Here is a 27,635-nt window from a genome sequence, read left to right as displayed (position 1 = left end):
TTCAGATTTTTCTGTGACTGCATATTTGTTCTTTACTTAAACCAAAAATTACCTATTAGATCAAAATTTTCTTTACCTCTAATTTTTCAGCTCTTCTTCCACCAACACTGACAGTGAACACAGCAGTGATCTCAGAGACGGACTCGGTCATGTTATACTGTCAGGCACCAACATCTGTTTCAGTTCATCAGTGTTTTTTCTACACGGTGAGCAAAAATACTTCCAAAGCCTTCTCATGCCTGCAGAATTTCACTGCAACAGAACTGCTGTTAATGTCACATCACAGTTCACTTGCTGAAGTTAAAGTGAGATGTTTTTACACTGAAGACCTTAATTCAACGTCTGCTGACAGTGAACCATCCTCCATCACCATACAAGGTGAGAGACTGCTCTTCCTGTGACTGGATAAGTTATCATACAGTGTGTTAGACATATTTATCTTTATAAAGCTTCATGTTTTCTTTCACAAAACTTTTTTAGGAGTGTTGTTCTTACACATTTTCTTACACCACCAAAGACAGCACACAGAAATCTAAACACGACCAGTTACAGTTAATTACAAAATGTGTTGCAGTTCACCTTTTATGAACACCAGTATTGTTATTGTTGTGCTGGTAAAACATACAATATTCTTGTATATTAATGGGACTTGATTAATCTTCATGTAGGTCAAACACCACAGATGAGTGTGCAGCATTTTAATGGGAAACATGTTCGGTTTGTTTGCTCTCTGCCTGGATCTGTGAAAGATGATACGAGATGTAATCTGTACTTTGGAGAAGCAAGTCGTTCGGTCCTCACAGCAACTGTCTGGAAGAAAAGCAAGACAAAAACTAAACAGAGGTTCTGCCAGTTTTATGTCTCAATTGATGATTTTTTGAGACATCTACATTATGTTCAACAAAAAGATGCCAGCTGTGATTACACTTTGACAAGGAAACCCAGGTCTTTGTCTCCTCGCAGTGATAGATACAACTTAACAGGTAAGTCGAAGATAAACAGACTTTATAGCACAGATGCTACTTTAATTAATTAAAATGATGAAAATGACTAAAATAAAAGCATTCAAAGTATTTTTCTCTAAAAATGTTCTGCGGTTGTTACTCCCAAGATTTTCATTTTGTTTCACTTTGTTTAGTTGGACCCTCAGTGCAAATAAATAGAACTGAGCTTTGATGTGAAAAAGAGTACGTCCAGACTGGCTTTGATAATATTGTCAGCATAATAACATGCTCACAGTAGAAGTGGGTAAAAGTTTTTACACTGGATACTCTTCCTAACACAAAATATTTGTTTTAATACATAGATATAAAAATATGAATATGTACTGATAAATGGTCAGAATTATAATATTTTTCACTGTCAGATTCAAAATTGAACTGAATCAAATCGACTGGAATCGGGGATCAAATCGAATCGGGACCTTAGAAATCAGTGATGATACCCAGGCCTAGACACTACCAAATATTTCAGTATAGGTAAAAAATGGTCCCTCGTCTGACATTCCCTTTGGGACAGATTTGACATTTAATGAAATAGTAAATGTGTTTTCAAAAATTTTAATCACTTTTGAATTGATTGCAGTAATAACAAAACCTTTATTTTTACTCAAATTAATTTCCTTTTACTGTAGCTATTCTAGAAAGTGAATCACCAAAGATCAACAAACCATCATCTATCATGACCACAGGTAGGACACACAGTACACGTAACTATTAACCCAGAGCATCATCATACATCACTTCTTTAAAATATCTTTAACATTTTATTGAACATTAATGGAGCAGAATTAAGTCTCAACAAACCCAGTACTTTAACTTCTACCACTTCAGTGAACTCACTATCAGGTAAATAAATTACTCACGTGGTAAAATTAGAAAATATTTTTTCTGTATTAATGTAAATCTGCTTAAATGAAAGATGAGACGTTTAATTTTTGTGTTATATATTATTTTTCAAACTAAATATTCTGAAGGCTGAAGACTGAAACGATGTCTAACAGTTCAAATACTGTTACAATACTATGTTTAACATACTTCTTTAAATTATAGAAAAGTTGGCAGACATACACCAAGAAACTCTGCTTTTCTTTTAGCACTTCATGCCAAATACTTGTTTTCAATAACGCAAGGAAATAAATAATCAACAATGTCAATACAGAAAATATGTGGCATTATAATATTTGTTTGATATTTTTCTATCTTAAAGGACTAGCTGCTCTTAATCAGAGCCCTAAAACTGGTGTGAACAATCCTGTCAAAACAACTCAGTATAAAACATCAGGAGACAGCACCACAGGTGAGATGTCATTGAGTGCATCAATAACACTTAAGGATGAACTGTAAAAATAAGACATTCAATTTTAGTGGGGTTTTTTTTTTCAAACTGAATGTTCTGAAGACTAAAGAGTAAAACAATGTCAGAAATACACCAGGAAATATTTTTGTTAGTTCTTTTCTTTTGGCATGTCATAACTTCAATACGATTTTAATACAGAAAAGAAATTAAGCAGCAAAATGTCATAGTGACATAATATTTATTTGATGTTTTTCTGTCTTAAAGGATTAGCTACTGTTAATCTCAACCCTACAACTGGTGTGAACACTCCTGTCAAAACAACTCAGTATATAACATCAGGAGACAGTACTGCAGGTGAGACTTTTTGAGTGCATCAATAATGGGAAAATAAATTGTCATGAAAGTTTGAAATGTCTTATTTATTACAGTACGTCCGACAATGACCTATTGACCATGCAGACAATGAGTCTGATTAAATTCTCAGCATAATAATATGATCTGAGTTCTAACTCTAAAATTCTGATGTTTGGTAGGAACAGTAAATATTCACCATGTTCAGCATCTTAAATAGCTTAAATAAAACAGTACTTTGTAAGCAGGGCTAAAGCTGATGTTGAAAGGAAGTTACTAACTTTGCGGGCACTTCATTACAAACCTTTGGTCTCCAAGATTGATGCAAATGACCAGATACATTTTATCTGTAGATATTTTTGTGTGTTTAATATTCATTATTATAATTGTTGCCATTCCCTAATGAGTACTAGTTTACCATTGCATACTAAATAAAAACTAATACAACAGTTTAATGTCAACTGACCAGCTGATGACAACATTAGGACAGAAGTGTTGATTGCATTGCTAAACAGAAAACACACAGTTTTTAGTTTTAGAATTATATGTTGTAGTGATTGTGAAAATATCAAAAAAGATGCAAAACCACTCAAATTATCTAAGACATGAAAAATATACAGTGGGTAAAAAAAGTGTCAGACATGTCACCAATTTTCTAAGTAAATATATTTGTAATGGTGCTACTAAAATGAAATTCTCAACAGACATCAATAATGACCCATTAAAGCCCCACGTGGAAAAAATCAAACCATAGATTCCATAAATTAAGTTCCATTAAATTATGACAAGTGACACAGTGAAAAAGTACTGAACACGGTAAAAACGGGAGGTGTAAAAAGGCATGGAAATTCATGACGCCTGAAATCAATCAGTAATTAGAAAAGAAAACAGAGATGGTGTGTAAAGAAAAAGTGTCTTGTTTAGTAAGGTGACACACAAGAAGCATCTCATGGTGGGTAAAACCAAACCGTCTCAAGACCTTCAAATATTGGTGTTCAATAGTTATTTTACCCACTGTATATTATTTCAAACTGAATGTGCAGAAGCACAGAACCTGAAGAATTAGAAGCATACTTAATCTGTTGCAGCTTTAAGTGACTGAACACAAATATACACCTCTACATACAAAGCTAACAGGCCCAAATCAATCTTCTTTTCCAAACAGATTCCAACAAGAATGATACTACAGGGAAAGTCGAGGGTAAGACACACTGCGTAGACATCCATAATATTACTTTCACTCATTCCACTGTTAATGCTGTAACTTTGTCAGATAGCAAAGTATCTTGTGTTTGAGTTACAAGTGAAATTTGTTTGTGGCTTTCAAAACAGAGTCATTATGGAATTTGGCAGCAGCTGTGACAAGATATGGAATAATTGTGGGCATGATCCTACTGGTACTGGGGCTTCTTATATTCAAAAGGAGAACTGGTGAGAAATACTTACTTCATGTGCTTAGAAAAACAATTTTTCAGTGTTCAGGTGACACATATTGAAGCACGCTAATAGCATTTTCCATTTTATTTTGCCTTCAGTGTATCAAGCAATGTCTATAAATAAACAAATATATCATTAGATTGCTTCAGAATCATCAACATTAAAATAAAAAACAACTCAGTTTTACACCAACTACCAGTGTCATCATCAAAACTTGTTAAACATAATTTCTTGTATTATCTCTGAGTATGACCAATGTGGAATACATGTTATGTCTTCTGTAGCAAAATTGCATCTATGTATTATAAGGATCTAGAGTGACAGCCCCCTAGACAGCCCCTGGATTCTTAAAGATTCAGTTCAATTCAATTTTCTTCACATCATATCAAATCACAACAAGTCACCTCAAGGCATTTTATATTTTAAGGTTAGGACAATAAAATAATTCAGAGAAAAACCTGGTAGTCAGCTGACCTACACGGACTTACAAGAGCAATGTGTGTGTGTGTGTGTGTGTGTGTGTGTGTGTGTGTGTGTGTGTGCGTGTGTGTGTTTAATGCTGAATGAAAGCAAGAATTTTTCAATGTTATTTTCTTACCTGCAGTTGGGGAGAACCTAAACGTGCAACAGATGAAAAATGAAAATGTAAGTGAGAGCTGGTACTAAATATGTTTTCTGTTTGGCTTAATCATTGCCACAGACTTACAGGACTCCTACATTACTGTCTTTATCTTCTAGTCTGTCACTTACCATGTGTACGCCACCATCTCTGAGGAAACAGATGCACCAGATTCACAGGACACGATTTAGAGCATGTTGATGCACACTGAAACATTTTGGTGATTTTGTCAGTAAAGTGCATTTAAAGGGTTTTAATTTATGTAAAAGTCAGAAACGTTTTACAGGTAGTAGATATTTTTTGCAAATAGCCTTGGACTTAAATTGTTGTAGATTATTTTTTTCTAAGGATAATTGGCATGATCATGCAGTTTTCAGCTTTTGCATTTTTAATAAATGCTTTTAGATCTTCATTATTTTGTTTTAAGTAACTGTAATTTGGAAGATGATAGTCATAACATCTGAGTCATTTCCAAACTTACAACTGTGGATACTGTTGCCATAAAATAAGATATGCTTCCCTCCAAATTGTCCACCTTTTAAACAATTGCTGCTTTTAAAAATTAGCTAATACACTATGTGTATCTATTTTAATGGTGTCATTTGCATTTCAAATTGTGTTATTCAACAGTTTTTTAAGGTGGAGTGTATTTGTTTTGTGTTAATATAAACTAAAGGGGAAAACAACATATTAAACGTGTATCTACAAACTGTCAACTGACAACACAAAATGTTCTTCCAAAATCTGCCTGGAAAAGGTCAAAGGATTTAACTGCATGTCCTTTTCAGTTTTCTCTTGGTAATAAAAAAAAATCCCGTTTTGTTGTTTTAAAGTTATATTGACACATTTTGAAGTAAAGGAATTTGTCTAAATATTAAAAAAGCCAATCTTGACTTCAATCGCAGGTCTCAGAAATTGTGGATTTGAATGCCCAAAAATGTATCTTCCATTTAAACTCTGTACTATTGCCATGTCACACTTTGGAATGGAAAACCATATTCAGTGAAACAAAAATATTTATTTTGTTTATATAATTTATTTTAAAAAAAACATAAATAAACCTACTAACTGTACTCAGTAAAAGACAGAGTTGCTATTTTATTTTGTACCTGTTGTTTCTTAATTTTTTAACTTTCTGCACCTGGATACTGTGTGTTCATTACATATTTAAACATGTATCGCAAACACTTGTTACTGTATTATTGATGGAGATTATACATACAACAAATCTTCCCAGACAATCAGGTAATCCACATCGCTTTTCATGTTTACATGAGAAGCCTGAAATTCCTCTTTTAAAACATCTGTCACAGCCAGAGAGACTTTCACCATAGATTGTGCCCCTATACAACTACAGTATATAAGAATACAGTGCCTTGCAAAAGTATTCGGCCCCCTTGAACTTTCCCACATTTTGTCACATTACAGTTATTTATGTGTAAAAAATGTTTGGAATCATGTATGATTTTCGTTCCACTTCTCACATGTACACCACTTTGTATTGGTCTTTCACGTGGAATTCCAATGAAATTGATTCATGTTTGTGGCTGTAATGTGACAAAATGTGGAAAAGTTCAAGGGTACTTTTGCAAGCCACTGTATATACAATTTGTAAACCTGTGTATATGTTGCTCTGTGACTCTTATCTTTAATTTAGTTGTTAGTCTTTTGTTACGTGCTGTGACAGCCCAGAGGCTATTAAAAAAATAGGGCATATGTGAGACCTCACCAACTACACTTTTTATGGCTAACCATAGAAGACTGTTTTAGGCTAGAGGACATCATAATTAAAAGATACAGAGAAAATATTATAATGTAGCTGTTACTACTAGTACTTTGCAGCTGCTGCAGTTTGTTTGCAGGGCACACTTGGCTACAGGAGGCTGCATTACATCTGGTACATTATACATTTATCGTATTGTTGTTGATGATACTTAGTAGCAACACAAGTGACAAAGTAATACAGATTCCACAGCAACAGGGAAATAACAGGGGGAAGACCTGACATTTACATTCAGCAAATACAAAAGCATTTCTCTGGTTCTGGTTTCAGTTACAGGAAATCTTATTTTCAAATACAGTACAGTATGTAATATTTAATTTTGCAGTTCTCATTTCTGATTACTACGTAAACTACCACAGCTGTTCCAGGTCCGAAAAACTTGTACAATCTTGTTAATAAACTACTACTATATTACTAATTGCTTTTTCCCTCACAAGCAGATAGTTTCCACATTATTATCCCCAGTTTCTGCCTGTTAAACACCTAAACAGCGTAGTGTATGGCTGTGCCCCTATAAAACTACAATATATCAGCCTGTGTATATGTTGCTCTTTGACTCTTATCTTTAATAACTTTAGCAGTTAGTCTTTTTTACATGCTGTGTGGCCCAGAGGCTTGTAAAAATAGGCAACATGCAACATACAACTACACCCCACCTCACCAACCAGCTGCAGTTTTTTGATAACCTCACAAGACCATTTTAAAGAATATGATGGTGAAAAAATACAGGAAGAATGATGTACTGTAGCTGGTTGCTACAAATACTGCACAGCTGCTACAGTTTGCTTGCAGGGCACATTTGGCTACAGGAGGCTACAGTACAGCTGGTTAGATCCAACCAAGTTTGAACTGTTAAAGACACTCATATATTACCTAATGTCAAGCATACATCAGGTAATATATGACAAAAAGTAATACAGATTCCACAGAAACAGAGGAACAACCTGACATTTACATTTACTGGCTCATGTTGTAGGAAATGTTACTTTCAAATATAGCAGAGTATGTAATCTTTCATTGTGCAGCTCTGATTCCTGCTTATTACACACAAACTACCACAGTTGTTCCAGGTAATATTATTGAGAGCTTAGTACCACTTTAAAGCCACTATATAAATATTCTCATGCACCTCATGCATAATTTTTTTAAAACACAAAGAAAGAGCTTCGCAGTTTGGATAAAAACAAATATTTCTACATGCAAACACAGCGTCAAACACGCGCTTTCTTTCATTCCTGCATAAACACTGATATGCACACATTTCACAGTAGGAGAACCAAAAGATTAAAGAACAGCTAACGTACAAAAATAAGTTTTCAGTAGTTGTTTAAAACAAACCACAGATTATGCTAACCTCAGCTCGTCTGCAAATAGTAGACAAACATTCTCATCTAGTCATCTTAATTTAACTCCCCGTGTGGTGTGTGATATTAATAATGCACACACAGGACCTTTCAAAAGCTGCTATTTGTGCAGCTTTGTGACCTGTATGTGTTGATGAAGTACTGATACCCCCTGTGGTTTTCCTGTGAACAACTTGTGCACAACAATTCATGATCTTCTGCATAGTCAGACGCACAAAAAGATCCTACAAAAAAAACACACATGTAAACTAAGACCTTAAATAAAGAGGGGAGTAATGGGGACACAACACTCAAGACATTTAACACAGAAACGCTAGTAACAGAGGAGAACAGGGAAATAACCTCAAGAAATCGACTAAAAGTAAACTATAAAAGTCAAATACGAATGAAAACAACCTAAGCAAAAGTCTAATATTAGACAAACCCAAAATTGTGAAACTACAACAGTGCAGGTAAAAAACAGATTAACAAACAGCAACTGAAAGTCCAAACCTGACATTTATGGGTTCAAAATCCAGGATCATTCCCTAGTGAGGACCCACTCATGGCCACACTCCCTGAGGAAGCCAGGACACAAGCTCAATTTGTATACCCTTGTGATTTTCTAGGTCCCTTGTGACCCTTGTTTCAATTATTTTGTCCTTGTTCAAATTTCAGCTTTTGTCCCTGTGGGCTCGAGGAGCTATTCCATCAAACCTACCTGTTTAAGCACCGTGGTTGGGCTCATCTCTGATGGAGATGACACAGCGTGCACATTGGAGGTAGAGAATTTGTTGCTCAAAAATAAACTGACCCTAAAGATCCTTAAAACAAAAGAACTCAGATTTTATTTTTTGCAGTGATTATTCTGTCTTAAATGAGGATACTCCGTTCCTTCCACCTAACATCTTATGAAATAATTTACAGCCTTGTTATAGTGACTCCTACAGTATTGTGACCTGTGAGTTGACCACTTTGTTACTTTTGAAATGCCCAATATTTTTCAAATTGATATTTTGCATGATGTCCAAAAACCATTATATTTCACCAGGATCATTCAATTTTTACCTGTGTTTGTACCTGGAAATTTATTGGACTTTTCAGAAATGAAATTTATTTTTTATTGAACTTTATGAATTGCTAAACTGTGGTCTGTTTTTACTGTGGTCATAAAGGGATTGACATGTAGCTGTAGCCCATCTGTTTCAAGATCCAATGTGTTGTTACTTCAGAGAAGCTCTCTGCATCTCTTGATTGTAACAAGTGTTCAGATCATCTTGACCATACTTGCATTACTTGACAGGCGTGCCTAACAAAGTGGCCAGCAAGTGTATACAGACTGGAACCATTTGGTTTAAATGGAAAATGTGCAAAATGGAGACACAAACACAGTGGTCTACAGCTCCAACAACCTGGATAGTCATCTCTTGTTGCCATGCACAGCACCTCAAAAACAATTAGTGGTCTATTTTGAAAAATGAAATATGATTATAGGAATTTTTGTTTCCTAGATACCACCCAATACCTGTCGCTCCCTGACAGCAAGTGTGTCCAATATTTTCCAGGTCACGCTAAGAGGTGAGTAAAGCAAACACTCAACCTTTATCGAACATAATGGTAAACATGTAGAGTGGTATTCAGTGAAACAGACACAGCTACATGTACCCTATATATAAAAAAACCTTACCTACTGAATACATACATTTATTTACTGTAAGCATTTCAAGCATAGTGGCTCCATATCAGACCAGATAGGGTAGAATTTTCACTTTCTACTTTTCTGCATCTCTTAGTCCAAATATGCTCATAGAAATATAAAAATATATAGTCATTGGGGACTTCATTAGGAACACCTGTTGAATGGGTTTTTAATGTAAATATCTAATCAGCGAGGATACAGTTCGCACAACCAAAAATGGACAACAGAAGAAAACGTGTTACTTGGTTGGACTCTCATTTTCTGTTGAAAATTCAGTTCAGTTTAATTCAACTTTATTTATACAGCGCCAAATCGCAAATAAACACCAATTAGAAAATAATCACATACATATGAAAACACATATGTATATGACTCTTTTGCATATTTCTTGAAAGTTAAGAGTTTGTTTTGCACCATCTCTCTCTCTGTCACAGTCCTGGGTCAGTGACCCAGTGTTTTTGTATCATTATTATACTTTGACTGTTTTATCTTTTCTAGTCTTTTGGTTTCTGTTTTTGCTGGGTTGCTGTTCCCTCCTAGTCAAGTCCGCATCTGTTATGTTTCCTGTTTTACTTTGAAAGTCTGTGTATGTAAATGTATTGAGTTTTGCTTCCCCTGTCTCATCTTGTCAATTACTCCCAGCTGTGTTCTCCTTCTGTGTCTCATTCCCTCGTTATCCCTCTGTGTATTTAAGCCTTGTGTTTGCCTCTGTTAGTAGCTGGTTTGTTGGCGTTATTTCCCTTTGGCAACCTGTGTAGTTCCCTGCGTGGTCTCCTCGAGTTTAGGACAGCGGTCCCCGACCTTTTTTGCGCCACAGACCGGTTTATGTCTGACAATATTTTCACAAGCCGGCCTTTAAGATGTCACGGATAAATACAACAAAATAAAACCAGTACCGGTACCAAAAAAAAAAAGGATTTATTCATAACACATGAGAAAAGACCCAGGAAAACCGAGTTAACGATAAAAATATTTTTAAATAATTTAAAATTTTTTATTATTTTTACGACTCACGGGCCGGTACCGTGGCTCAGGGGTTGGGGACCGCTGGTTTAGGGGACTCCCTCCTTCTACTGCTGAAGTAATGTCATTGTTTCCTGTATTGTTACTTGATTGAAAGTTACAGGACTAAAAAATAACCACTACAATCAACAGTGACTCAACAGTTAACAATGTTTTTTAAAAGCTATTAAAAAACATATGTTCTTCATTTCCAAGCAAAGTAAACTTATTAATGTAACTTATTAATGTAATGTAAGTTGAAGGATTCCCCCGTTCACAGCAGTATATTTTGGGAGAATATTTAAATGAATAATACAAAGCAATATTTGCTGCATGCAGTCCAACACGAAATTTAACCCTGAAAAAATTGTATTTTGGTTAATTGTGATAGTTAAAGTTTTTTATTTATTTGAATTCAAAAGGGGAAATGTTATCAGAAAGAGTGCATAACTGACGGGTGGATGGGTCAAAGCTGTGAGCACAGTGCTAAAACTTTGTTTACTCTTTCCTGTAACTCAGTCCTCGTGCTCAGTGATGTCCCCTCGCTCCTCCATGATAGTACTCGTATTTTATTGAAACTAAGCAGAAGTGAACTGAAGTCTGTTTCAGTGTTTTAGTCGTATTTATATGTATACATCTCTTCATGTCTCAGCAGAGACGCAGGGACAACTCTCGATCTGACAAGAACAAATGTATCTCATTAGACAATTTATTAGGTACACTTTGCTGGTACCAGTTTGGACCTACTTTTCCTCAGAACTGCATTCATTCTTTGTGTCATAGATTCAGGAAGGCGCTGCAAACATTCTTTATAGATTTTGTCCGTATTGGTGTCACACAGGTGCTGCAGTGTATTAACTGCACATACATGAAGAGAATCTCCCATTTCAGCACATCCCAATGCTCTAATGGACTGAGATCAGGTGACTGTGGAAGCCATCTGAGTACAGTGAACTCACTGTCATATTCAAGAAACCACTTTGAGGCATATTTGAGATCTATGACATGGTGCATTATTCTGCTGGAAGAAGGAGATGGGTAAACTATTGTCATAAACGGATGGACATGGTTAGCAACAATACTCACACAGGCTTTGTCATTTACACAGGGGTCAATAAGAAGCCCAAAGTGTGTCCAGAAAATATCTACCATACCATTATCTCACCTGCCTGAACCATTGACACAACGTAGCATGAATGTTACAGCAGAAATCAAACCAGACAAGACTTTTTCAAACTTCTATCGACCAATTTTGCAGCCTCTGTCCATATTCAGAGTTTTCTTTTCTTCCCAGAGTGATAGCTGGTGTGGTCTTCTGGTGCTGTAGCCCATCTGCTTCAGGGTTCAATGTGTTGTGAGTTCAGAGATGCTCTCTGCATCTCTTGGTTGTAAAAAGTTGATCCGATCATCTTGACCATCTCTAAGAGCTTGAATGCAGTCGCTGCTATTAAATTAGCTGATTAGTTATTTGCTTTAATGAGTTGTTAAACAGCCATGCCAAGTTATGATGTCTGCTCTTCTCATTCTTACTGTCTTTGGACCAGTGAAAACTCTGATATGGTTCTTTTCTCCCTTTCTAAGGAGTCCTTGGCCCCCAGTTTTTTATGAAACCAAGAAATAATCAAACCATAATTGGAAAGATATATAAACAATTCTATATACTACTACCAATAATTCTTACTTCTAGTAAGATCAAACTTTCTCTAAAGTAAAGAGTAATAATTATAATAATAATAAGATCCCAAAACTTGCTGTTTTATAATTAAGTATTGCATTACATAAAAAATTATTATTATTATTATTTTTTAATCCTTCTGTCGATGTTTATTTGATGTTCATATTGGAGATTTTAACAGTGATCATACAGCACTATAGTAATAATTTTGGATGTTATTAATCCCACACTGGGGAAACTCAGCCACATGAGGGACAGGAAGAAAAAGAGATTTAGAGACATATTCGAAAAATAAAACTAAAAAAAAGAAAAATTGCATTCAAAAAAGGCAAAATTATATAAGATATATAAATGTTATTATATACAGTAAAATACACAGAGATTTTTATGAGTACATAAAGTGCAGTGGGAGAAGAGACACAAACAGATATTTGTGTTGTTACTTTATTATTCTGTGAGAGAAATGCACTCAGCTTTTTTCTGTTTTTATAAGTGTGTCATTTTTTTTGTGCACATTAAGTGTGTCCTTCCAAAGTCGAGGAGGGTGGGGGCGGGGGGGGGGGGGGGGGGTGCTGTGTTAAATAATGTATAGATGCTTGGGTTCTGTACTCACCACTGAGTGAATAATGGATGATCCCATCACAGGTAACCTCACAGGTACACACTTATATTTCTCTCACCCACCTCTGTGCATGTGTGTGTGTGTGTGTGTGTGTGTGTGTTACTTTCGTGAGCTTGTTAGTTCCTACATCCTTTTGTTCAGACCATTCAGGGACACTTAATGTTTGGATCTCTTCAGTTTACACCTCAGGATACTTCAGTCTTCTCATCAGAAACCTCATATTCTCGTGTTTTAACACTTAAGGTTGCTTTATGTAGCTGCCCTATTCTCCCTGTTCACCCTTTCATTGGTTTTTGGAGCTAACCTTGCAGATCAAAGGCACAAAATATACTGTGAATACCTGAGGCCCCCACCCTCTAAATTCTTAGTCCAGGAAACAATGTTGAAGTGTTGCGGTCAGATTCTTGCTTGGTGTCACATTTCTGTGACCAGGTGGCTGGAATTTGAGATCATGCGTCTGCTGCAGCTGATCAGCCACTCTTTGATCGAGTTATCAGTTGCCATTACATGTGGCAGCATCTGAAAATGCGGCACTGACCCCCGACGTCATGTGTGGTGGGTTTCTGCAGAGCCCTCCCGCAGGGTACAGTACAGGACAGTATGTGACCTGCGAGACACTCCCCTGCCGAGACTATTAAAGTTGTGGTCATCGATACGCAAAGAGTTTTAGATCAGTGGTGAGGGTGGCATATCCCCTGACAGGCACGTTATTACTCATCAGCCACAGTTCCGCAGATTGTATTTCAAGTGTTAGGAAGCTCCTGAGTCACCCTCAAGGCGTTTATGTCACTGGTGCGCGTGGGTCCCTCCGTCTGCCATCAGCTCAGCCTACCTGCTGAGCAAGAAGAGCGAGGACACACTGTGACCTGGACCTGGTCCTTGTTGGATGAGAGGAGTGTGAAGCGGTGAAAACTTACTGCCAAAAGATGTCTCACCAAACTGGAATTATTGGTAAGTTGTTTATTTTTTTAAATGTAAACTGTGCATTTAAGTTTTATCCCAGTTGTCCCTGAGCTCAGTTTGAAAAGCTTTTTAAATGCTTTTTTATTAACAGACTCTGAGCTACACTGCTGCTAATAACACATCTTCACATCTTCTGATGTTTTTCTGCAAAAAAAATTAAAGATTGTTCCCAAGTGATCGCTTAGCTTCTTTAGGCTAATTTATCCTGTGTTATTATAAAAGTATGTGCTAACATTTTTAATCTGTTCTTAGTCATTTAAAACTTCTCTTCACCTTTGTGATGTCAGTGCTAACAATGTTTAGCACATTCAGGCTCTTATAGTTGAATCTCATGCATACATTGCTTTTTATGTGTGTTATGGCTTTTGGTAATCGGAGCATGAAGGTGGGCAGGCTGACGGAAGCGAACCTCTCTCACCTTTCTCACCTGATCTTGCATCATTAATGAGAGCGCTGTGTTTGGTAACCATGGCAAGAGAGAAGGAAAGTACATAACAAACAATCAAAGTTTGAGTTTTCTGTGATGACGCTCTGTCCTTAGGCTTTTCAAATTGGGGGATTTATCGACGATGGTCGATCAGATCCTTCAGTGATTCTTGGGGGGCACATGTTTGCTCTCTGAGTCACTGCAGGTGATGGTGTGACCATCTGGCAGTGGATCAAATTTTTTCCCTGAAGTAGAGTTTCAGGTTGTTACTTGGTCAGCTCTGTCTCACTGGCTTTCAACCACCCATCCTCAGTTTTGACTTGTCTGCCTTATATCTGGTTACTTAAGCAACATCTGAGCTGAAAGATTTTTTGGCCCGAGCGAGGGGAGGTGCCATCAGAATCCTGAAGATTATTATCAGAAACGGTAAAAATTGAATATTTGTGGCATTTTACAGTATTTTGATATAAGTGAGCTTTCATTAAACATCTCCAAATCTTGACTTTGTTCACTTTTTTCTCTCTGCAGAGGAATTGGTGCTACATTCATACAAAGAACCAGCCCGGAGCTGGGACAAGGATTATGACCAGTTCCTGCTTCCTCTGCTCACGCCTCTGGAGCCTTGCTACATCCTCTACCGCCTGGACTCCAAGAACGCGCAGGGTTATGAGTGGATCTTCATCGCATGGTCACCTGACCAATCACCAGTATGTGTGCAGCACATTTAAGAAACCATCACTGTAGACTGACATAAAAGTAGGACAGTGTCCTGTGGAAGAATCAAAATAACTTCATGTTTAGTGGCAAAAATGTCTTAATATTAGTTTAAGTTGAGGCTAAAGTCAGTTTATGCTTATTGTTAGTGAACACACATTGAAAATAGATTTTTTTTAAATATAATTTAAGATCAGTAACATATCTGATGTGTTGCTGCCTTCTCCAAAAATATTAGAATCAGAGATATTATGTTTTTTAGTTTGTTTTTACATTTTGTTTTCAATTCTGTTTTATTTAAGGTAGTTAACAGCAATTTATTTCTTAAAAAGGAAAAAAAAACAGCTCAGAGATCATCTAAAAAGTAAGAGAAAGGCTGTCTGATTTTATTCTATTTTTAGAGAATTTTATTCTCTTTTTAGAGAATAAAATCAAAAAATTATTACTTTTTACTTAAAAATATATATACAAATAATTATCTTTAGATTTTATTTACATTTACAGTTTCTGATTTAATTTGATTGTGAGCCAACATCTTAAACTCAAATTTAAATTGAGCACAGAAAGACTTTGTAGCAAATTCATGCAAAAAAAATTTTAATTTCTAATAATTAATCATAATAAAAATAATAATAAAATGCTAATAAAATGATCAAATAAAAATAATATGATAATAATAATAAAAATCATGTATTATTCCTAAACAAATTACACTATAATTAGTTCAGTAAGAAAAACAGCTGAAAACAGAAAACAAATCACACATGCTAGTGCAGGACCTCTCCCCCACATTAACTCTGATCAAATCAATACAATGGAAAAGAGTTTGATTGCTCAAGTTGCCCTTGCTAGTGAATAAGAAACTATTTTTTCTAACAATGTAACTAGAACTTGTTAGAAACAATTATAATATCATTTTATTATTATTATTGCGTGACAATAAAAATGACACCGTTTAGTAATAGATTTCTTTTTTCTTTTTCTTTAATTACAAATTGTAATCAAACTCTGTTATACAGGCTGTTTTTCCCCACTCACAAATACTTTATTTTTGAAAAGAACCACTGCTACAGAAAACCAGTAAAACTGTGTGAAGGTTTTTTGTCGCTGTGTCTGTCCTGGTGTTCTCCAGGTGAGGCAGAAGATGGTGTATGCAGCGACTCGTGCCACACTGAAGAAAGAGTTTGGAGGAGGTCACATCAAAGACGAAGTATTTGGGACAGTGGAGGTCAGTATGGTCCTTCCTGCATAATAATGGCCTGCCACTCACAACCAAGCCATTGGTGTCTCTGTGTTTCTAGGAAGACGTGTGTTTCCAGGGATACATTCGCCACAGGTCCTCCTGCTCCTCCCCAGCTCCTCTCACAGCAGCTGAGCAGGAGTTACAACGAATTAAAATCACAGAGGTACAGACAGGCTGTCAAAGCTATATGACTCTTATAGGTACGTGAGTTATCTGTGCTCATCCTGTGTGTGTTTTCCTTGCAGGATAAAGTTGTGTGGGTACGTTGATTTTGTTTTCATTATGATAAAAGAATTCAAGTATGTTTATGTTAAAACTTTATTGTATAGTGATTTCAATACTGTTTCTTCTGTCTGCAGGATGAACGCAGACGAATTGGGACTCCGACAGCAAGAGCAAGGGTTTGTGAAGTCTTTGGCATAGACATAGATTTTTTGTTTTGTTTTGTTTTTTTGACTGATTTAGTTGAATTTCATGTGAGGAAGAAGCAGTGCAAATATCTTTTTCCCTCCCCTGAAGGTAACAATGGAGTTTGGCTTGGACAAACGGGCACAGACTCTTCAGGGTCTTGCGTTTCCTTTACAAGAAGAGGCCAAACGAGCTCTGCAGCAACTCAAGCATAAACGCATCAACTACATCCAGCTGGTGAGCCCCCATAGAAAATATTTATAGCTCATTAAACAGTGAATATTTACATGTATACAGTAAAAAGTATACAACATATATTTGATAACAACATCTAAGGGTGTGTTTTTGCCAGTGAAACTAACTCCACATGACTTGACCCCTCAAAAGTAATTACATTTGCTTGCGTATGTTGTGTTGCAGAGGCTGGATGTAGACAGAGAGACCATCGAGCTGGTTCACACTAAACCTACAGAAATCCACGAACTTCCCTACAGGATTCCCACAGATTCACCTAGATACCACTTTTTCATCTTCAAACATTCCTATCAGGGCCAGCAGGAGGAAGCTCTGGGTCAGTAAAAACTCACTGAGTTCCTCACGCACTGTCTGTGACTTGTAAAGCACTAATTTGGTGCTATAAAAGTGAAGGGCAATGAAAGTATCTTACAGAGTTCACACATATTGTTTTAACTATCATCACCTCCACTTTTTTCAGGATGTTAGTCTCTCCTAACTTCTTCTAATTCTTGTTGAGTGACACCATGTGGTTTGCCGACCACAAGTTAAACTGTACATAAAGACTGGCTTTAGCTATTGTAAGATCATCATCTGGTTTGGGGACCATTATTTTGAAGCTTTAAGGTCATCCAGGTGAATTTCTTTTAGCTAACACTAGCAAGTTTAGTTAGGCCTCAGTCACACAGGTCAAGAGACTGGTCAGTAACCCCACTGGCAAACTCCAGGAGGCTGGGGTAAAATGCATACTCTCCGACAGGTTGGTTGCTGAGTGGTTGCTGAGTGGTTACTGGGTAAAACTGGTCGCAAAGTGGATGCTACACCAAAAATTGGTCCCCCATAGTTTGCATGAAAGATGCCAACTCATCTACAACCACTACCTATATGCCAGATATTGATTGATTGATTGATTGATTGATTGATTGATTGATTGATTGATTGATTGATTGATTGATTGATTGATTGATTGATTGATTGATTGATTGATTTTAAACACGAAAATAAAAATTACAAAAATAATTAACAAGTGTGCACAATACACATATAAAAAAGGGCACTGAATTGCCATCAACAACACTGCACCACTCAGTTCATTCACTTCACAAATAAGTGTTTTTATAGATACTGACAAATCACATTTGCTGTGTAATGTGAACTCTGCAGTGTCCTCAGGTCTGTGGGGGATTTTATCATCTTTCACCTCGTTGTTTGGTTCTGTTGTTTATGTTCTCTGCTTTCACTGGCCTGATTTCAAGTAACAGGCAGCTGTGAAGAAGCTCTGATAAAGCCAGCACCAATAAGCAGACACAAACAGTTAGAATTATGAACATTGATGACTGAGCTACAGATATAGCAGCTATTTCTGTCAGCGGCTGGGCCAAAAAGCTAAAAAGATTTGAGTGTTAACTTGGACTTGACTAGTCCAGTCTCCATAACAGCTGCAAATGAATGCCTGTTTTGTTCCAGTACACGTGTAAATGAATTACCATTGACAGTGACAGACGAGATATAAGCTTGTGTGTCTCCTTTTCATGCGAAACCTATTTAAAAACATTGTTTGTTTTTTATAATCAGCTGCCGAGCTGTTAATCTAGTTTGAACCTTTTGTACGAGCGATTTTTATACTGAACAAATGAGCTGGAATTATTCAGTTAGATACTCTGAAAAGCAGTGTGGGGTTAGCCTCATGTGTGCTTAATTATAGGATGTTCCAGTCGGATCTACAATATGTAACGTTTGCAGCTATCTAGGCCTGTGTCTCTTTTTATTTAAGACCCACTATGGTCTTGCACATTTTCATGTCATGAATGATGCTTATGTACAAATGAGGAAATCAGAGTTTGCACAAGAAGTATCATTTATCAAGGATAATTTTTTTGAGTAACTTTTTTCTACTCTTGGACCTGTATGAAACCAACAAAAGCCAATCACAATTAAGTCAGCCTTAAAGAGACAGGAGCTTAACCTTGTTTCAGATAGTAGATATTCCACAAGTCCCAGTGTACGAACAATAAGAATGACTTTGAACTGAGAATCGCACTTCTCTAGTTACTCTAGTAGTAGTAGTATTACTCTAGCAGTAAAAATATGAGCACAGTACGTCATCTATAACAGAAAGTAGTGAAGTAGCTAGTGAAGCTGATTGTGTGAGGCAGAAAATATCAACAGATCAGCTTCATCTTTGTTTCAGTGTTTATATACTCGATGCCTGGGTACACCTGTAGCATCAAGGAGCGGATGTTATACTCCAGCTGTAAGAACAGGCTACTGGACGAGGTGGAGAGAGACTACCAGCTGGAAGTCACTAAAAAGGTACAGCTCTCCCACAGAGACGGTGACAAATAATCTGTAGTACCACTGTCACTGTGTAAACTGTCTAATGACTGCCTACTCTCCATACCTGCTTAGATGGAGATAGACAGTGGTGATGGTCTGACAGAAGACTTCCTGTATGAGGAGGTGCACCCCATGGAGCACACTTTAAAGCAGGCATTTGTCAAGCCCCGTGGCCCGGGAGGGAAAAGGGGCAACAAACGCCTCATCAAGGGTGCTGGAGAAAACGGAGAAGAAAATTAGACATTACACACATTTGCATAACACAAGCACACAACACGATATCTAAGAATTGACTTGTTATTTGATTTGAATTTATTCATGTCTAGTTTCTTAATCTAATCGTTTTTTAAAGGGGATGCATCATCATCATGAAACTGTAAATTCTTGTTAAAAGTCATTTTAAATCATGCAGCAGACATTATAAAACTTACATTCCATTGTAGGTTTTCAATGTGCAGCCTCCTCTCTGTGTAAAGCTCTAAAAATAGACAATAGCAACATACAATAACATGTAAAAGTCTTGGGCCACACGTCATTTCTTTAGATTTTGGTTGGAAGGAGTCAAGCTTTCTGCAGGTCTTTTATAGTTTTTTTCTCTCAACACTGAATGCTTTTTCAGTTATTTTGCGTCCAGTCCTTGACCATTTTCAGGAGATTTTTTTTACTTATTTGTTAAGACTCTTAACACTGACCTATGAATCATTTGAATCATTCAAATATATAATTAAAAAAACGTAAGGAGTAAAACAGTTTTGTTTTACAACAACAAAGAACTGATTTCTTTAGTTCAAATCTATGAAAGACATGCTTAATAGGCATAAAGCAACCTGATTCTCAAATAGCTTTTAGCCAAAATCTTGGCTTATCTCAACATGGTGTGCAGTGTGTCTGTAAAAACGCTGATAAAGCGGAACAAGTGGAGGATAAATGTGGCTTAAAAACTTCTTTAAAACTATCAACAGCAGATGAACAGTCTCTGAAATTCAGGTCCTGAAGAAGTGGGAAAAAATCCAACAAAGACCTGAAACATGACCTGAGAAATGCATCTGGCCCTTCAGCTAACCTTTCTACTGTTCACTAAAACCTCATCACAAATGCTCTCAATGGAGGGATGGGCATCAAGAAAGGATTCTTAAGGAAGGGACACAGGGAGAAAAGGCTGACATATGCCACATTACACAAGAACTGGACAAAAATCAGTGACAACAGGTCTAATGGAGTGATGAATGTAAGTGTAATATTTTGTTCAAATCATTGATACGTAGTAATGAATAGCATTATGTTTCTTGTTATTGGACATGCACAGTGGATCACTGCCAGTCAAGGATTGGCCTCTCCAGAGCCCAGATCTGATAATTATTAAAGCAGTGTGTGATAATGTTGACAGAGAACAGAACAAAAGGCAGCCAACAAAGAAAAAAGCTGAATGTCCTCCCGAACTATTTCCGAATACTACTTAAAGAAAATACAGAAAAAAAAGAAAAATACTAGAGTTTAGACTGTGCTGAAGAATTTGGAAATTGGTCACATAAATTATTGACTTTCAACCTCATTATAATCATACAGACATTGTTTTTGCCTTATATACCGGGGCGATCGTGGCTCAAGAGATGGGAGTTCGCCTTGTAATCGATTCAATTCAATTCAATGTTATTTATATAGCGCCAAATCACAACAAAAGTCGCCTCAAGGCGCTTCATAGATACAGAGAAAAACCCAACAATCATATGACCCCCTATGAACAAACACTTTGGCGACAGTGGGAAGGAAAAACTCCCTTTTAACAGGAAGAAACCTCCGGCAGAACCAGGCTCAGGGAGGGGCGGGGCCATCTGCTGCGACCGGTTGGGGTGAGAGAAGGAAGACAGGATAAAAGACATGCTGTGGAAGAGAGACAGAGGTTAATAACAGATATGATTCAATGCAGAGAGGTGTATTAACACATAGTGAGTAATCGGAAGGTTGCCGGTTCGAGCCCCGGCTTGGACAGTCTCGGTTGTTGTATCCTTGGGCAAGACACTTCACCCGTTGCCTACTGGTGGTGGTCAGAGGGCCCGGTGGCGCCAGTGTCCGGCCTCGCCTTGCCAGCACCAGTGTGTGAATGTGTGCGTGAATGGGTGGATGACTGGTTGTGTAAAGTGCTTTGGGGTCCTTAGGGACTAGTAAAGCGCTATACAAATACAGGCCATTTACCATTTATATACCCCATTTCCATGTATGATTGCACGTTTCAAATTTAGATACACCAATTTCCAAGCAAAATATAAAGAAAAGAGGGCTGGCTCGAGATTTTTACATAGTACTGTAACTGTTGGGGTTAGCCTCTCTGACATTGGTCATTTGACTTCAAAGTCTCAGCTGCTGCCGTCTTGTTTTGTAGAGTTTTAAAAAAATCTAGATGTGTCAGTCTGAGAGGATATTCCACACTCATCTGATCGACTAACTTGTCGATCACATGGTAACTACTCCCTACAGCATACTCTGCTTTATCGACTGTTTTACTCTGCATGTGACTATGAGCAACGTGTAGTTTCAAAGCTTACTGGAAACTAGCAATCAAGATCAAAATCTCATCAGTGGCTGCAGATCAAGAGAGCAGTGAGGTCATTTTCTCATTCGGCTCTCTGTCGCCCCCTGCTGACCATTAGAAACAGTGCAGACTATAATGAGCTGCCAGTTAAACCATATCTGTGTTGTTGCATACAGTATGAACTGGACTGCTCTGCTGGTCTCCAGAATAAAGCTGGGGCGGTTAAGGGTTAAAATTTTCTTTTACTCTCCACTCTTCTCCTGCCTTTTTCTTTCCATCTTTTTTGATCGCCTGACTAATAATTAGTTCAGCTCATCAAGATCTGTGGGGGAAGTTACATGAATTTCTTTGCTTCAGGGTGGAGTATCCTTTACAGTACACTACCCAGGCATGTGCTGTGCCCACAGTCCACGCTTTAGCAGACACAAGCTCATCCACATTATTTACAGTTGCCTTCATCAGTGACCTGATTGAGCTCTGACTAGGATCAGATGAGGGCTGTTCTTTTACAATGGTTCTACAATAAAATGTTTTCTGTATTTTCTAGTGTGTGTGTCCTCATTTCTTTCCCTCTAATTGTGCACATGTGTTGGTGATAAACGTCATGCAGGAAAGCAGCAGCAGGGGTCACAGTTCAGCAGCAGAGGTCAGCTGGTTGTATGTGTATGTGTGCAGCATGTGTGGATGTGTGTGTGGGTGTGTGCGTTGGTGTTTTCCGGGAATGCGCTCTACTCGGAAGCCTTCAGCTGTGCGTTCTGCTGCTTTTGTATCTCATGGGAAACTGAGTTGATTTGAGCTTGTTTTCTTGGAAAACTGGTTCAGAGCTGAATAGCAGCTTTCATGAGGTCATTATCTCTGCACATGGAAACTGTGGGGTACATTAGGATGAACCTGTTTGAAGACATACTAATTTTAAGCACATTAGCTCATCTGCAAGAGGGAAGGCGCCACACCTAATTTTCTTCATGATAACATAACACATTTAGTAGGGGTGGGGGAAAAAATCGATACTGTGTAGTATCGTGATATTTTGTTTGCTAATAATGTATCGATACAGGGACAGCAGTAATCGATATTTTGTTACAAAAACCGTTTTTGTGGACTGGAACATGCTCTGACTTCAGAGCATCTTGGTCAGCTCCTTTTTCTGAGCAAGAATCCTGACATTCCTTCACTGTCCAAATGTGTTTAACTTTTTTTTGGCAGCAATAAACATGTTTTATTTTAATTAAGTTTAAAACTTCTTTATTTAATGTAAAATTATATTTTGTTTTAATTTACTTTCAAATTCTTCAATTGCTGAATGGGCTGCATAGTTTTGATAAATTGCATAGTTCAGAATAGCTATAATTGTACCAGATGGTTGCATTCAGTTAAGTTGGACTAGACTGTAATACAAACCGTTCAGTTTGTCAACAATAAAACTGACTGAAATGAGAGAAAGACTGAGTGTGAGACTTTGATATTAGATAAAATGAATATTGATAAAGTTTACCTTTATGAACAGAATCTGAATATTGCAATAATATTGTATAGTGCGTTAAGTATTGTGATAATATTGTATTGAGGGATGTATGGTGATTCCCACCTCTAACATTTAGTACAGAAATAAAGAGCTGAAGAATTAAATATTAACATGCTGCAATGTTTGGACATAATCTTCACCGAGTGTCATACAATAAAATAATAACTACAGTCTGCACACTTAAAGTTGGTATTGCAAAATATCACAGTCTTGCGCAGAATAATTGCAAATAAACAATAATTCCTTCGCATGACAGCAGCACTTATCGACAGCAGCATGGTAAGCTGAACATAACCGGAAGCTTTCAAAATAAGAGGTTGACTTTGTCAATACACGCTTTAATGCAGCCAGTGTAGTGTACCAGTGACAGTGTTGGGAAGGTTACTTTTAAAATGTATTCCACTACAGATTACATGCCCCAAAATGTATTTTGTAACGTATTCCGTTACGTTATTCAATGAGAGTAACGTATTCTGAATACTTTGGATTACTTAATATATTATCATGCTTTTTACAACTACATGAATGTATTGCTGTGTGATTTATTACTATTACTGGAGGTCCGCGGCTCCGAAGCATAGTAAAGGGACCTCTGGCTAATACATCAATTCCGTGTTGGGCTCATAGCTGAAAAATAGCTTTACTTTGTTATCTGGGTCAACTTTGCTTGCCAGAGACAGAGAGAGGCATTGAAAGGCTGCTCCTTATTGTTTCGGAGGAAAACACGAACACGGTGTACAGTCGAGTCTTAATAGCGCACTTACAACTGGGCTCGTCAGGCACTCTTCTTGGCTGCAGTGGTTATTATTATATTTACATGCTTCCAGCTCCCGTTTCTGCTGAATGACAACTGGTACCTTTCCACTCTCCTTTTTCTCCCTCCTCGCTCACAGACACATAACGGGTATGGCAGTCCATTCTCGCTGCAGCATGGACTACACTGCCCATGAGGCAACATTCTTTAGGCCTATGCCTGTAACACTCTGCCTATTAGCTTAGCACAACAACAACAACAAAAAGGCGCTCTCTCACCCAGGAAACACACAGTCGCAGAGAGAGCACCCTGTAACCATGGCAACCATAACGCTGCTGCCTGGAACAACAGAACATAGCTGTCAAACAAAAACCCAAACAGTCCTGACCCGGGACAATATGAAACAGGAAAATACCGCTGTGTAATCCATTTATTTTAACAAAGTAACTGTATTCTAAATACCACATTTTTAAACGGTAACTGTAATGGAACACAGTTACACTGACCAGTGATCTGTTGTAATAAAGGCTACCTTTAAAATAATTTTGTTACTATGTATTATATGATAAGTTCCACAGACTTTGTTTATTTGTCAACATTTTTATTATTTACAAAAAAAATATTATTTATAATATTATAGGGTATGATCAAATTTATCAATTTTCCATTTAAAATCTACAACTTTATTTATAGTTATTATTATCATGGTACATGTGGTGTTAAGTCTCAGACCAACCCTAACACTTATGTAACTTGAAATTTAGAAATTCTAAGTCCATTTTGACTTACGGGCACAAAAGACAGATATACAAACAAATATGTGTTTTTCTAAATAAAAAAAAGAAAACGTCAGTGGCAGAAGCAAACTTCTATAGCTGTTATTCCTTAGCTTTTTTTAAATTTGCACCTGCAGTGTTAAAAGAGTAAAACTAACTAATTATAACATTAAAAAAAGAATCAAAACTAAAACTAAATCCTGCAAACGTGACAGCAAACAATGAGGCCATTTAACAGCGCCCAGCTCGTTGCGGTTCCGATGCCATTCATCCCGTTTAGTTAAGAGTTTAGCGGGTCTTTTACATCTTAGTTTGAAAGGTTTGGCGGAAGTTGTGCTTATTGACTGAGCCAGACGCCGAGGTTGCCAGCAGCGCGCGGCTCATGAGTCCCTGCGGGCGTTGAAACGCAAAACCTTTCTTGGAAACAGATTCCGGGAACCTCGGTGAGTCCGGCTGAACCGAGCTGCTGTCTCCTCTGCGCCTCACTCAGTGAGGGGAGCGCTTCAGTCGCACATCCAGCGCTCAGCACGCTTATATATATTTGAATCATTTTGAAGGACTGAACCGAAAACTTTGGAGGACCGTTTATTATTATTATATAAATAATATTATAAATATTCACCGCAGGGCTGTTTTTACACTGGTTTCAATCCTTATGGTTTTTCCTGATTTGAGGTAAGAACATTTCTAATATGATTTGGGTAATATGGGTATTTTATTGCGGTATGCATGATTCTTATGGCACTCTTTGTTACAAAGTAAGGTACAAAATAAGGTGAAGAGACGAGTTATTATGAACTGGCGCAGTATAAATAAAGCTGGATTCAGCGTAACTGAATTGGCACATTTACTTGAGTTGTGTGTGTGTGTGTGTGTGTGTGTGTGTGTGTGTGTGTGTGTGTGTGTATAAATATAGATGGGTGTCTTTTTTAAGGTGCTCTTTAACCCTGTTTGTAACCTTAGCGGCAGGCTTCACTGTAAATAAGCACAACGTTTTTCTGACTGATCACTTTTCCCGTTGTCCTGATGGGAATGGTCACTTTCATGATTATAATGCTTCCATCAGTAGGGTGGTGGAGTGTCGACAGATCTCCAACCAGCTAACACTACGGGGAGATTTGGGACAGACATATTTGACATAAGCAACTCAATCCGCATTAATTAAGGGAATATAGTTCAGATGATCTCTTAGTTAACTTTCCTACATGGTCATCCTCGTCTCCACAGGTGTTCTGTCAGTCAGCAATGGTTGTACAGGCGGTGACCATTTTCCATCATGAGGAACAAAGAAAGTCATCCTGCTCGGATCCTGCCCCTTCATCCTGGGACCCAGCAGATGACCTCCGCTGCATCACCACCACCTTCCAGTATCTGCAGACTTCTGGTATGCCAGCCACATTTAAACACTTCTAGTGTCAGTGTCCATGTGGCTATTAAAAAAAACAAAACAAAAACACTAATAACTGAACTGTCTTTTCCCCCAGGTTGGTACTGGGGTCCCATCTCAGCAAGTAAAGCTCGGGAAGCTCTCCTCACAAAGTCTGAAGGCACATTCCTGGTGCGGGACAGCAGCCATCCTCAGTACATGCTGGCTCTGTCAGTGAAGACTCGCTGTGGACCTACCAGCGTGCGTATAGAGTACAGCAAGGGCTGTTTCTGGCTGGACTCTGTCTCCCCTGGCCTGCCTCAGCTGCAGTCCTTCCCAGATGTTCTCAGCCTTGTACAGCACTACACCAGCTCAGGCCACGCAGCACAGGACCAGACATCTAGTGACATTCACCCCCAAATGGAACCTGACGCTTCCCAGCACGCAGCTAAAGAGAGCGGAGTACCCATGAAGCTGAAGCACCCGCTTCACAAACTGGAGGTTTTCCCTTCTTTGCAGCACCTGACACGCCTCACCATCAACAGGCACACTAACTGCCCCAACCAGCTGCCCCTCCCAAAGCCTCTGCTCTTCTACTTGCAGGACTATCCTTTCTCTGTATAATACCTGCCCCTCAGCGACAGGACAGTCAGACTGGAATATGGTCGCGTCGTTGAGCCGATTCTGTGAATCGGGGACTCTTTGATATATTTATGTAGAATAAACCACTCTTGACCTCACTGCTCATGAATGAGCTTATTCTTACTGCACTGCTGCTGGTATTCTTCAATAAATATTCAATTATTTTTACATGCCGACCCCAGCTACTGTGAAAGTTGCAATGCCAATATGTGAGTTGTTTTCTTTCCTTCTTTTTTTTGATAATGTGGCCCAGTGAGAAGAAAGCAGCTCCTAAACCAGCTGTTTCGAGTGTTCTTCAATAAGGCAGCCTCCACTTATAAATAATAAATCAGTGAAGAAAACATCTACTCTGTGCTTTGTTGCTCTAGCAGAGATGACAGTAACAATTTGGGGTTTCGTAACTTAAAAACAGTTTTTCTCCGTGCCGGAGCCCAGTGGAAGAGATTAAAACTCCCAAATATACACAAACAGATGTGTAAACTGCAAAACGAGACAAAACAACATGTGAGACAAACAAAGGAACCATGCAGAGTCTGTACCCAGAGTTCTGCTGTCAATTCAGTGTTTGCATATAATGTGATGTGGACTTCTTTAGTGTTCACAATCCTGACAGAAATCTGATATCTTTCATTTCCAGAAAGGAAACATAAACGAATCAAATGCTCTTCAACGAATGCAAAAGCCAACAAAGAGGGACTGTTTGTAGCTTGTAGAAGAGGATTATAAATACCATTTCTGAGAATTAAATCTCGGAAATGTTTGTTTTTCCAGCTGTTGTGTGTGTGTGTGTGTGTGTCTTTCCCTCCCTCCCCTCTTCTGAATTACTGGTCACTTGAGCACACAGATAAATGTGAGGTATTACTGTTTTCATGGAAGCGCATCTGAGC

The 27,635-nt window shown here is 37.8% G+C and overlaps 3 protein-coding genes across 4 annotated transcripts; all 3 read left to right on the top strand.

Moving 5' to 3' along the window:
• Nucleotides 1-140: 140 nt before the first annotated feature.
• Nucleotides 141-5,778, top strand: LOC148102759 (uncharacterized). The gene is made up of 10 exons (XM_087841311.1): nucleotides 141-206; nucleotides 287-378; nucleotides 669-983; nucleotides 1,634-1,690; nucleotides 2,209-2,298; nucleotides 2,563-2,652; nucleotides 3,815-3,850; nucleotides 3,982-4,080; nucleotides 4,691-4,731; nucleotides 4,825-5,778. The coding sequence occupies exons 3-10, from the start codon at nucleotides 683-685 to the stop codon at nucleotides 4,894-4,896; spliced, it is 786 nt and encodes a 261-aa protein (XP_087697437.1). The 5' UTR covers nucleotides 141-206; nucleotides 287-378; nucleotides 669-682; the 3' UTR covers nucleotides 4,897-5,778.
• A 7,815-nt stretch (nucleotides 5,779-13,593) lies between these two features.
• On the top strand, nucleotides 13,594-21,174 carry twf2b (twinfilin actin-binding protein 2b). The gene is made up of 11 exons (XM_006783367.3): nucleotides 13,594-13,780; nucleotides 14,568-14,645; nucleotides 14,748-14,926; nucleotides 16,066-16,161; nucleotides 16,235-16,339; nucleotides 16,422-16,436; nucleotides 16,536-16,577; nucleotides 16,696-16,821; nucleotides 17,005-17,155; nucleotides 19,010-19,131; nucleotides 19,228-21,174. The coding sequence occupies exons 1-11, from the start codon at nucleotides 13,756-13,758 to the stop codon at nucleotides 19,393-19,395; spliced, it is 1,107 nt and encodes a 368-aa protein (XP_006783430.1). The 5' UTR covers nucleotides 13,594-13,755; the 3' UTR covers nucleotides 19,396-21,174.
• Nucleotides 21,175-25,069: 3,895 nt separating this feature from the next.
• Nucleotides 25,070-27,076, top strand: LOC102778187 (cytokine-inducible SH2-containing protein-like). 2 transcript variants are annotated; one of them, XM_006783369.3, is made up of 3 exons: nucleotides 25,070-25,183; nucleotides 25,968-26,124; nucleotides 26,225-27,076. In XM_006783369.3, exons 2-3 carry the CDS (start codon nucleotides 25,986-25,988, stop codon nucleotides 26,728-26,730), a joined length of 645 nt encoding a protein of 214 aa, XP_006783432.2. In that variant the 5' UTR covers nucleotides 25,070-25,183; nucleotides 25,968-25,985; the 3' UTR covers nucleotides 26,731-27,076. The 2 variants fall into 2 exon arrangements, with proteins under 2 accessions (XP_006783432.2, XP_006783431.2); XM_006783368.3 differs by lacking the exon at nucleotides 25,070-25,183 and adding an exon at nucleotides 25,190-25,415.
• The last annotated feature ends 559 nt before the right edge of the window (nucleotides 27,077-27,635 follow it).

The sequence above is a fragment of the Neolamprologus brichardi genome, chromosome 5, assembly GCF_056152115.1.
Source record: "Neolamprologus brichardi isolate AB-2024 chromosome 5, ASM5615211v1, whole genome shotgun sequence".
Classification (NCBI taxonomy): Eukaryota; Metazoa; Chordata; class Actinopteri; order Cichliformes; family Cichlidae; genus Neolamprologus; species Neolamprologus brichardi.
The sequence above is the reverse complement of the archived record's forward strand: the minus strand, read 5'-3'. Positions and strand labels throughout refer to the sequence as shown.

Excerpts from the sequence above, each read along its gene's own strand:
- LOC102778187 (XM_006783369.3), top strand. The coding sequence starts at position 25,986 with ATGGTTGTACAGGCGGTGACCATTTTCCATCATGAGGAACAAAGAAAG. Across the intron at positions 26,125-26,224 it reads CCAGTATCTGCAGACTTCTG|GTTGGTACTGGGGTCCCATC; the intron begins GTATGCCAGCCA and ends CTTTTCCCCCAG.
- twf2b (XM_006783367.3), top strand. The coding sequence starts at position 13,756 with ATGTCTCACCAAACTGGAATTATTG. Across the intron at positions 14,927-16,065 it reads GGTCACCTGACCAATCACCA|GTGAGGCAGAAGATGGTGTA; the intron begins GTATGTGTGCAG and ends GGTGTTCTCCAG. Across the intron at positions 16,822-17,004 it reads GCATCAACTACATCCAGCTG|AGGCTGGATGTAGACAGAGA; the intron begins GTGAGCCCCCAT and ends GTTGTGTTGCAG.
- LOC148102759 (XM_087841311.1), top strand. The coding sequence starts at position 683 with ATGAGTGTGCAGCATTTTAATGGGAAACATGTTCGGTTTGTTTGCTCT. Across the intron at positions 984-1,633 it reads TGATAGATACAACTTAACAG|CTATTCTAGAAAGTGAATCA; the intron begins GTAAGTCGAAGA and ends CTTTTACTGTAG. Across the intron at positions 2,299-2,562 it reads ATCAGGAGACAGCACCACAG|GATTAGCTACTGTTAATCTC; the intron begins GTGAGATGTCAT and ends TCTGTCTTAAAG.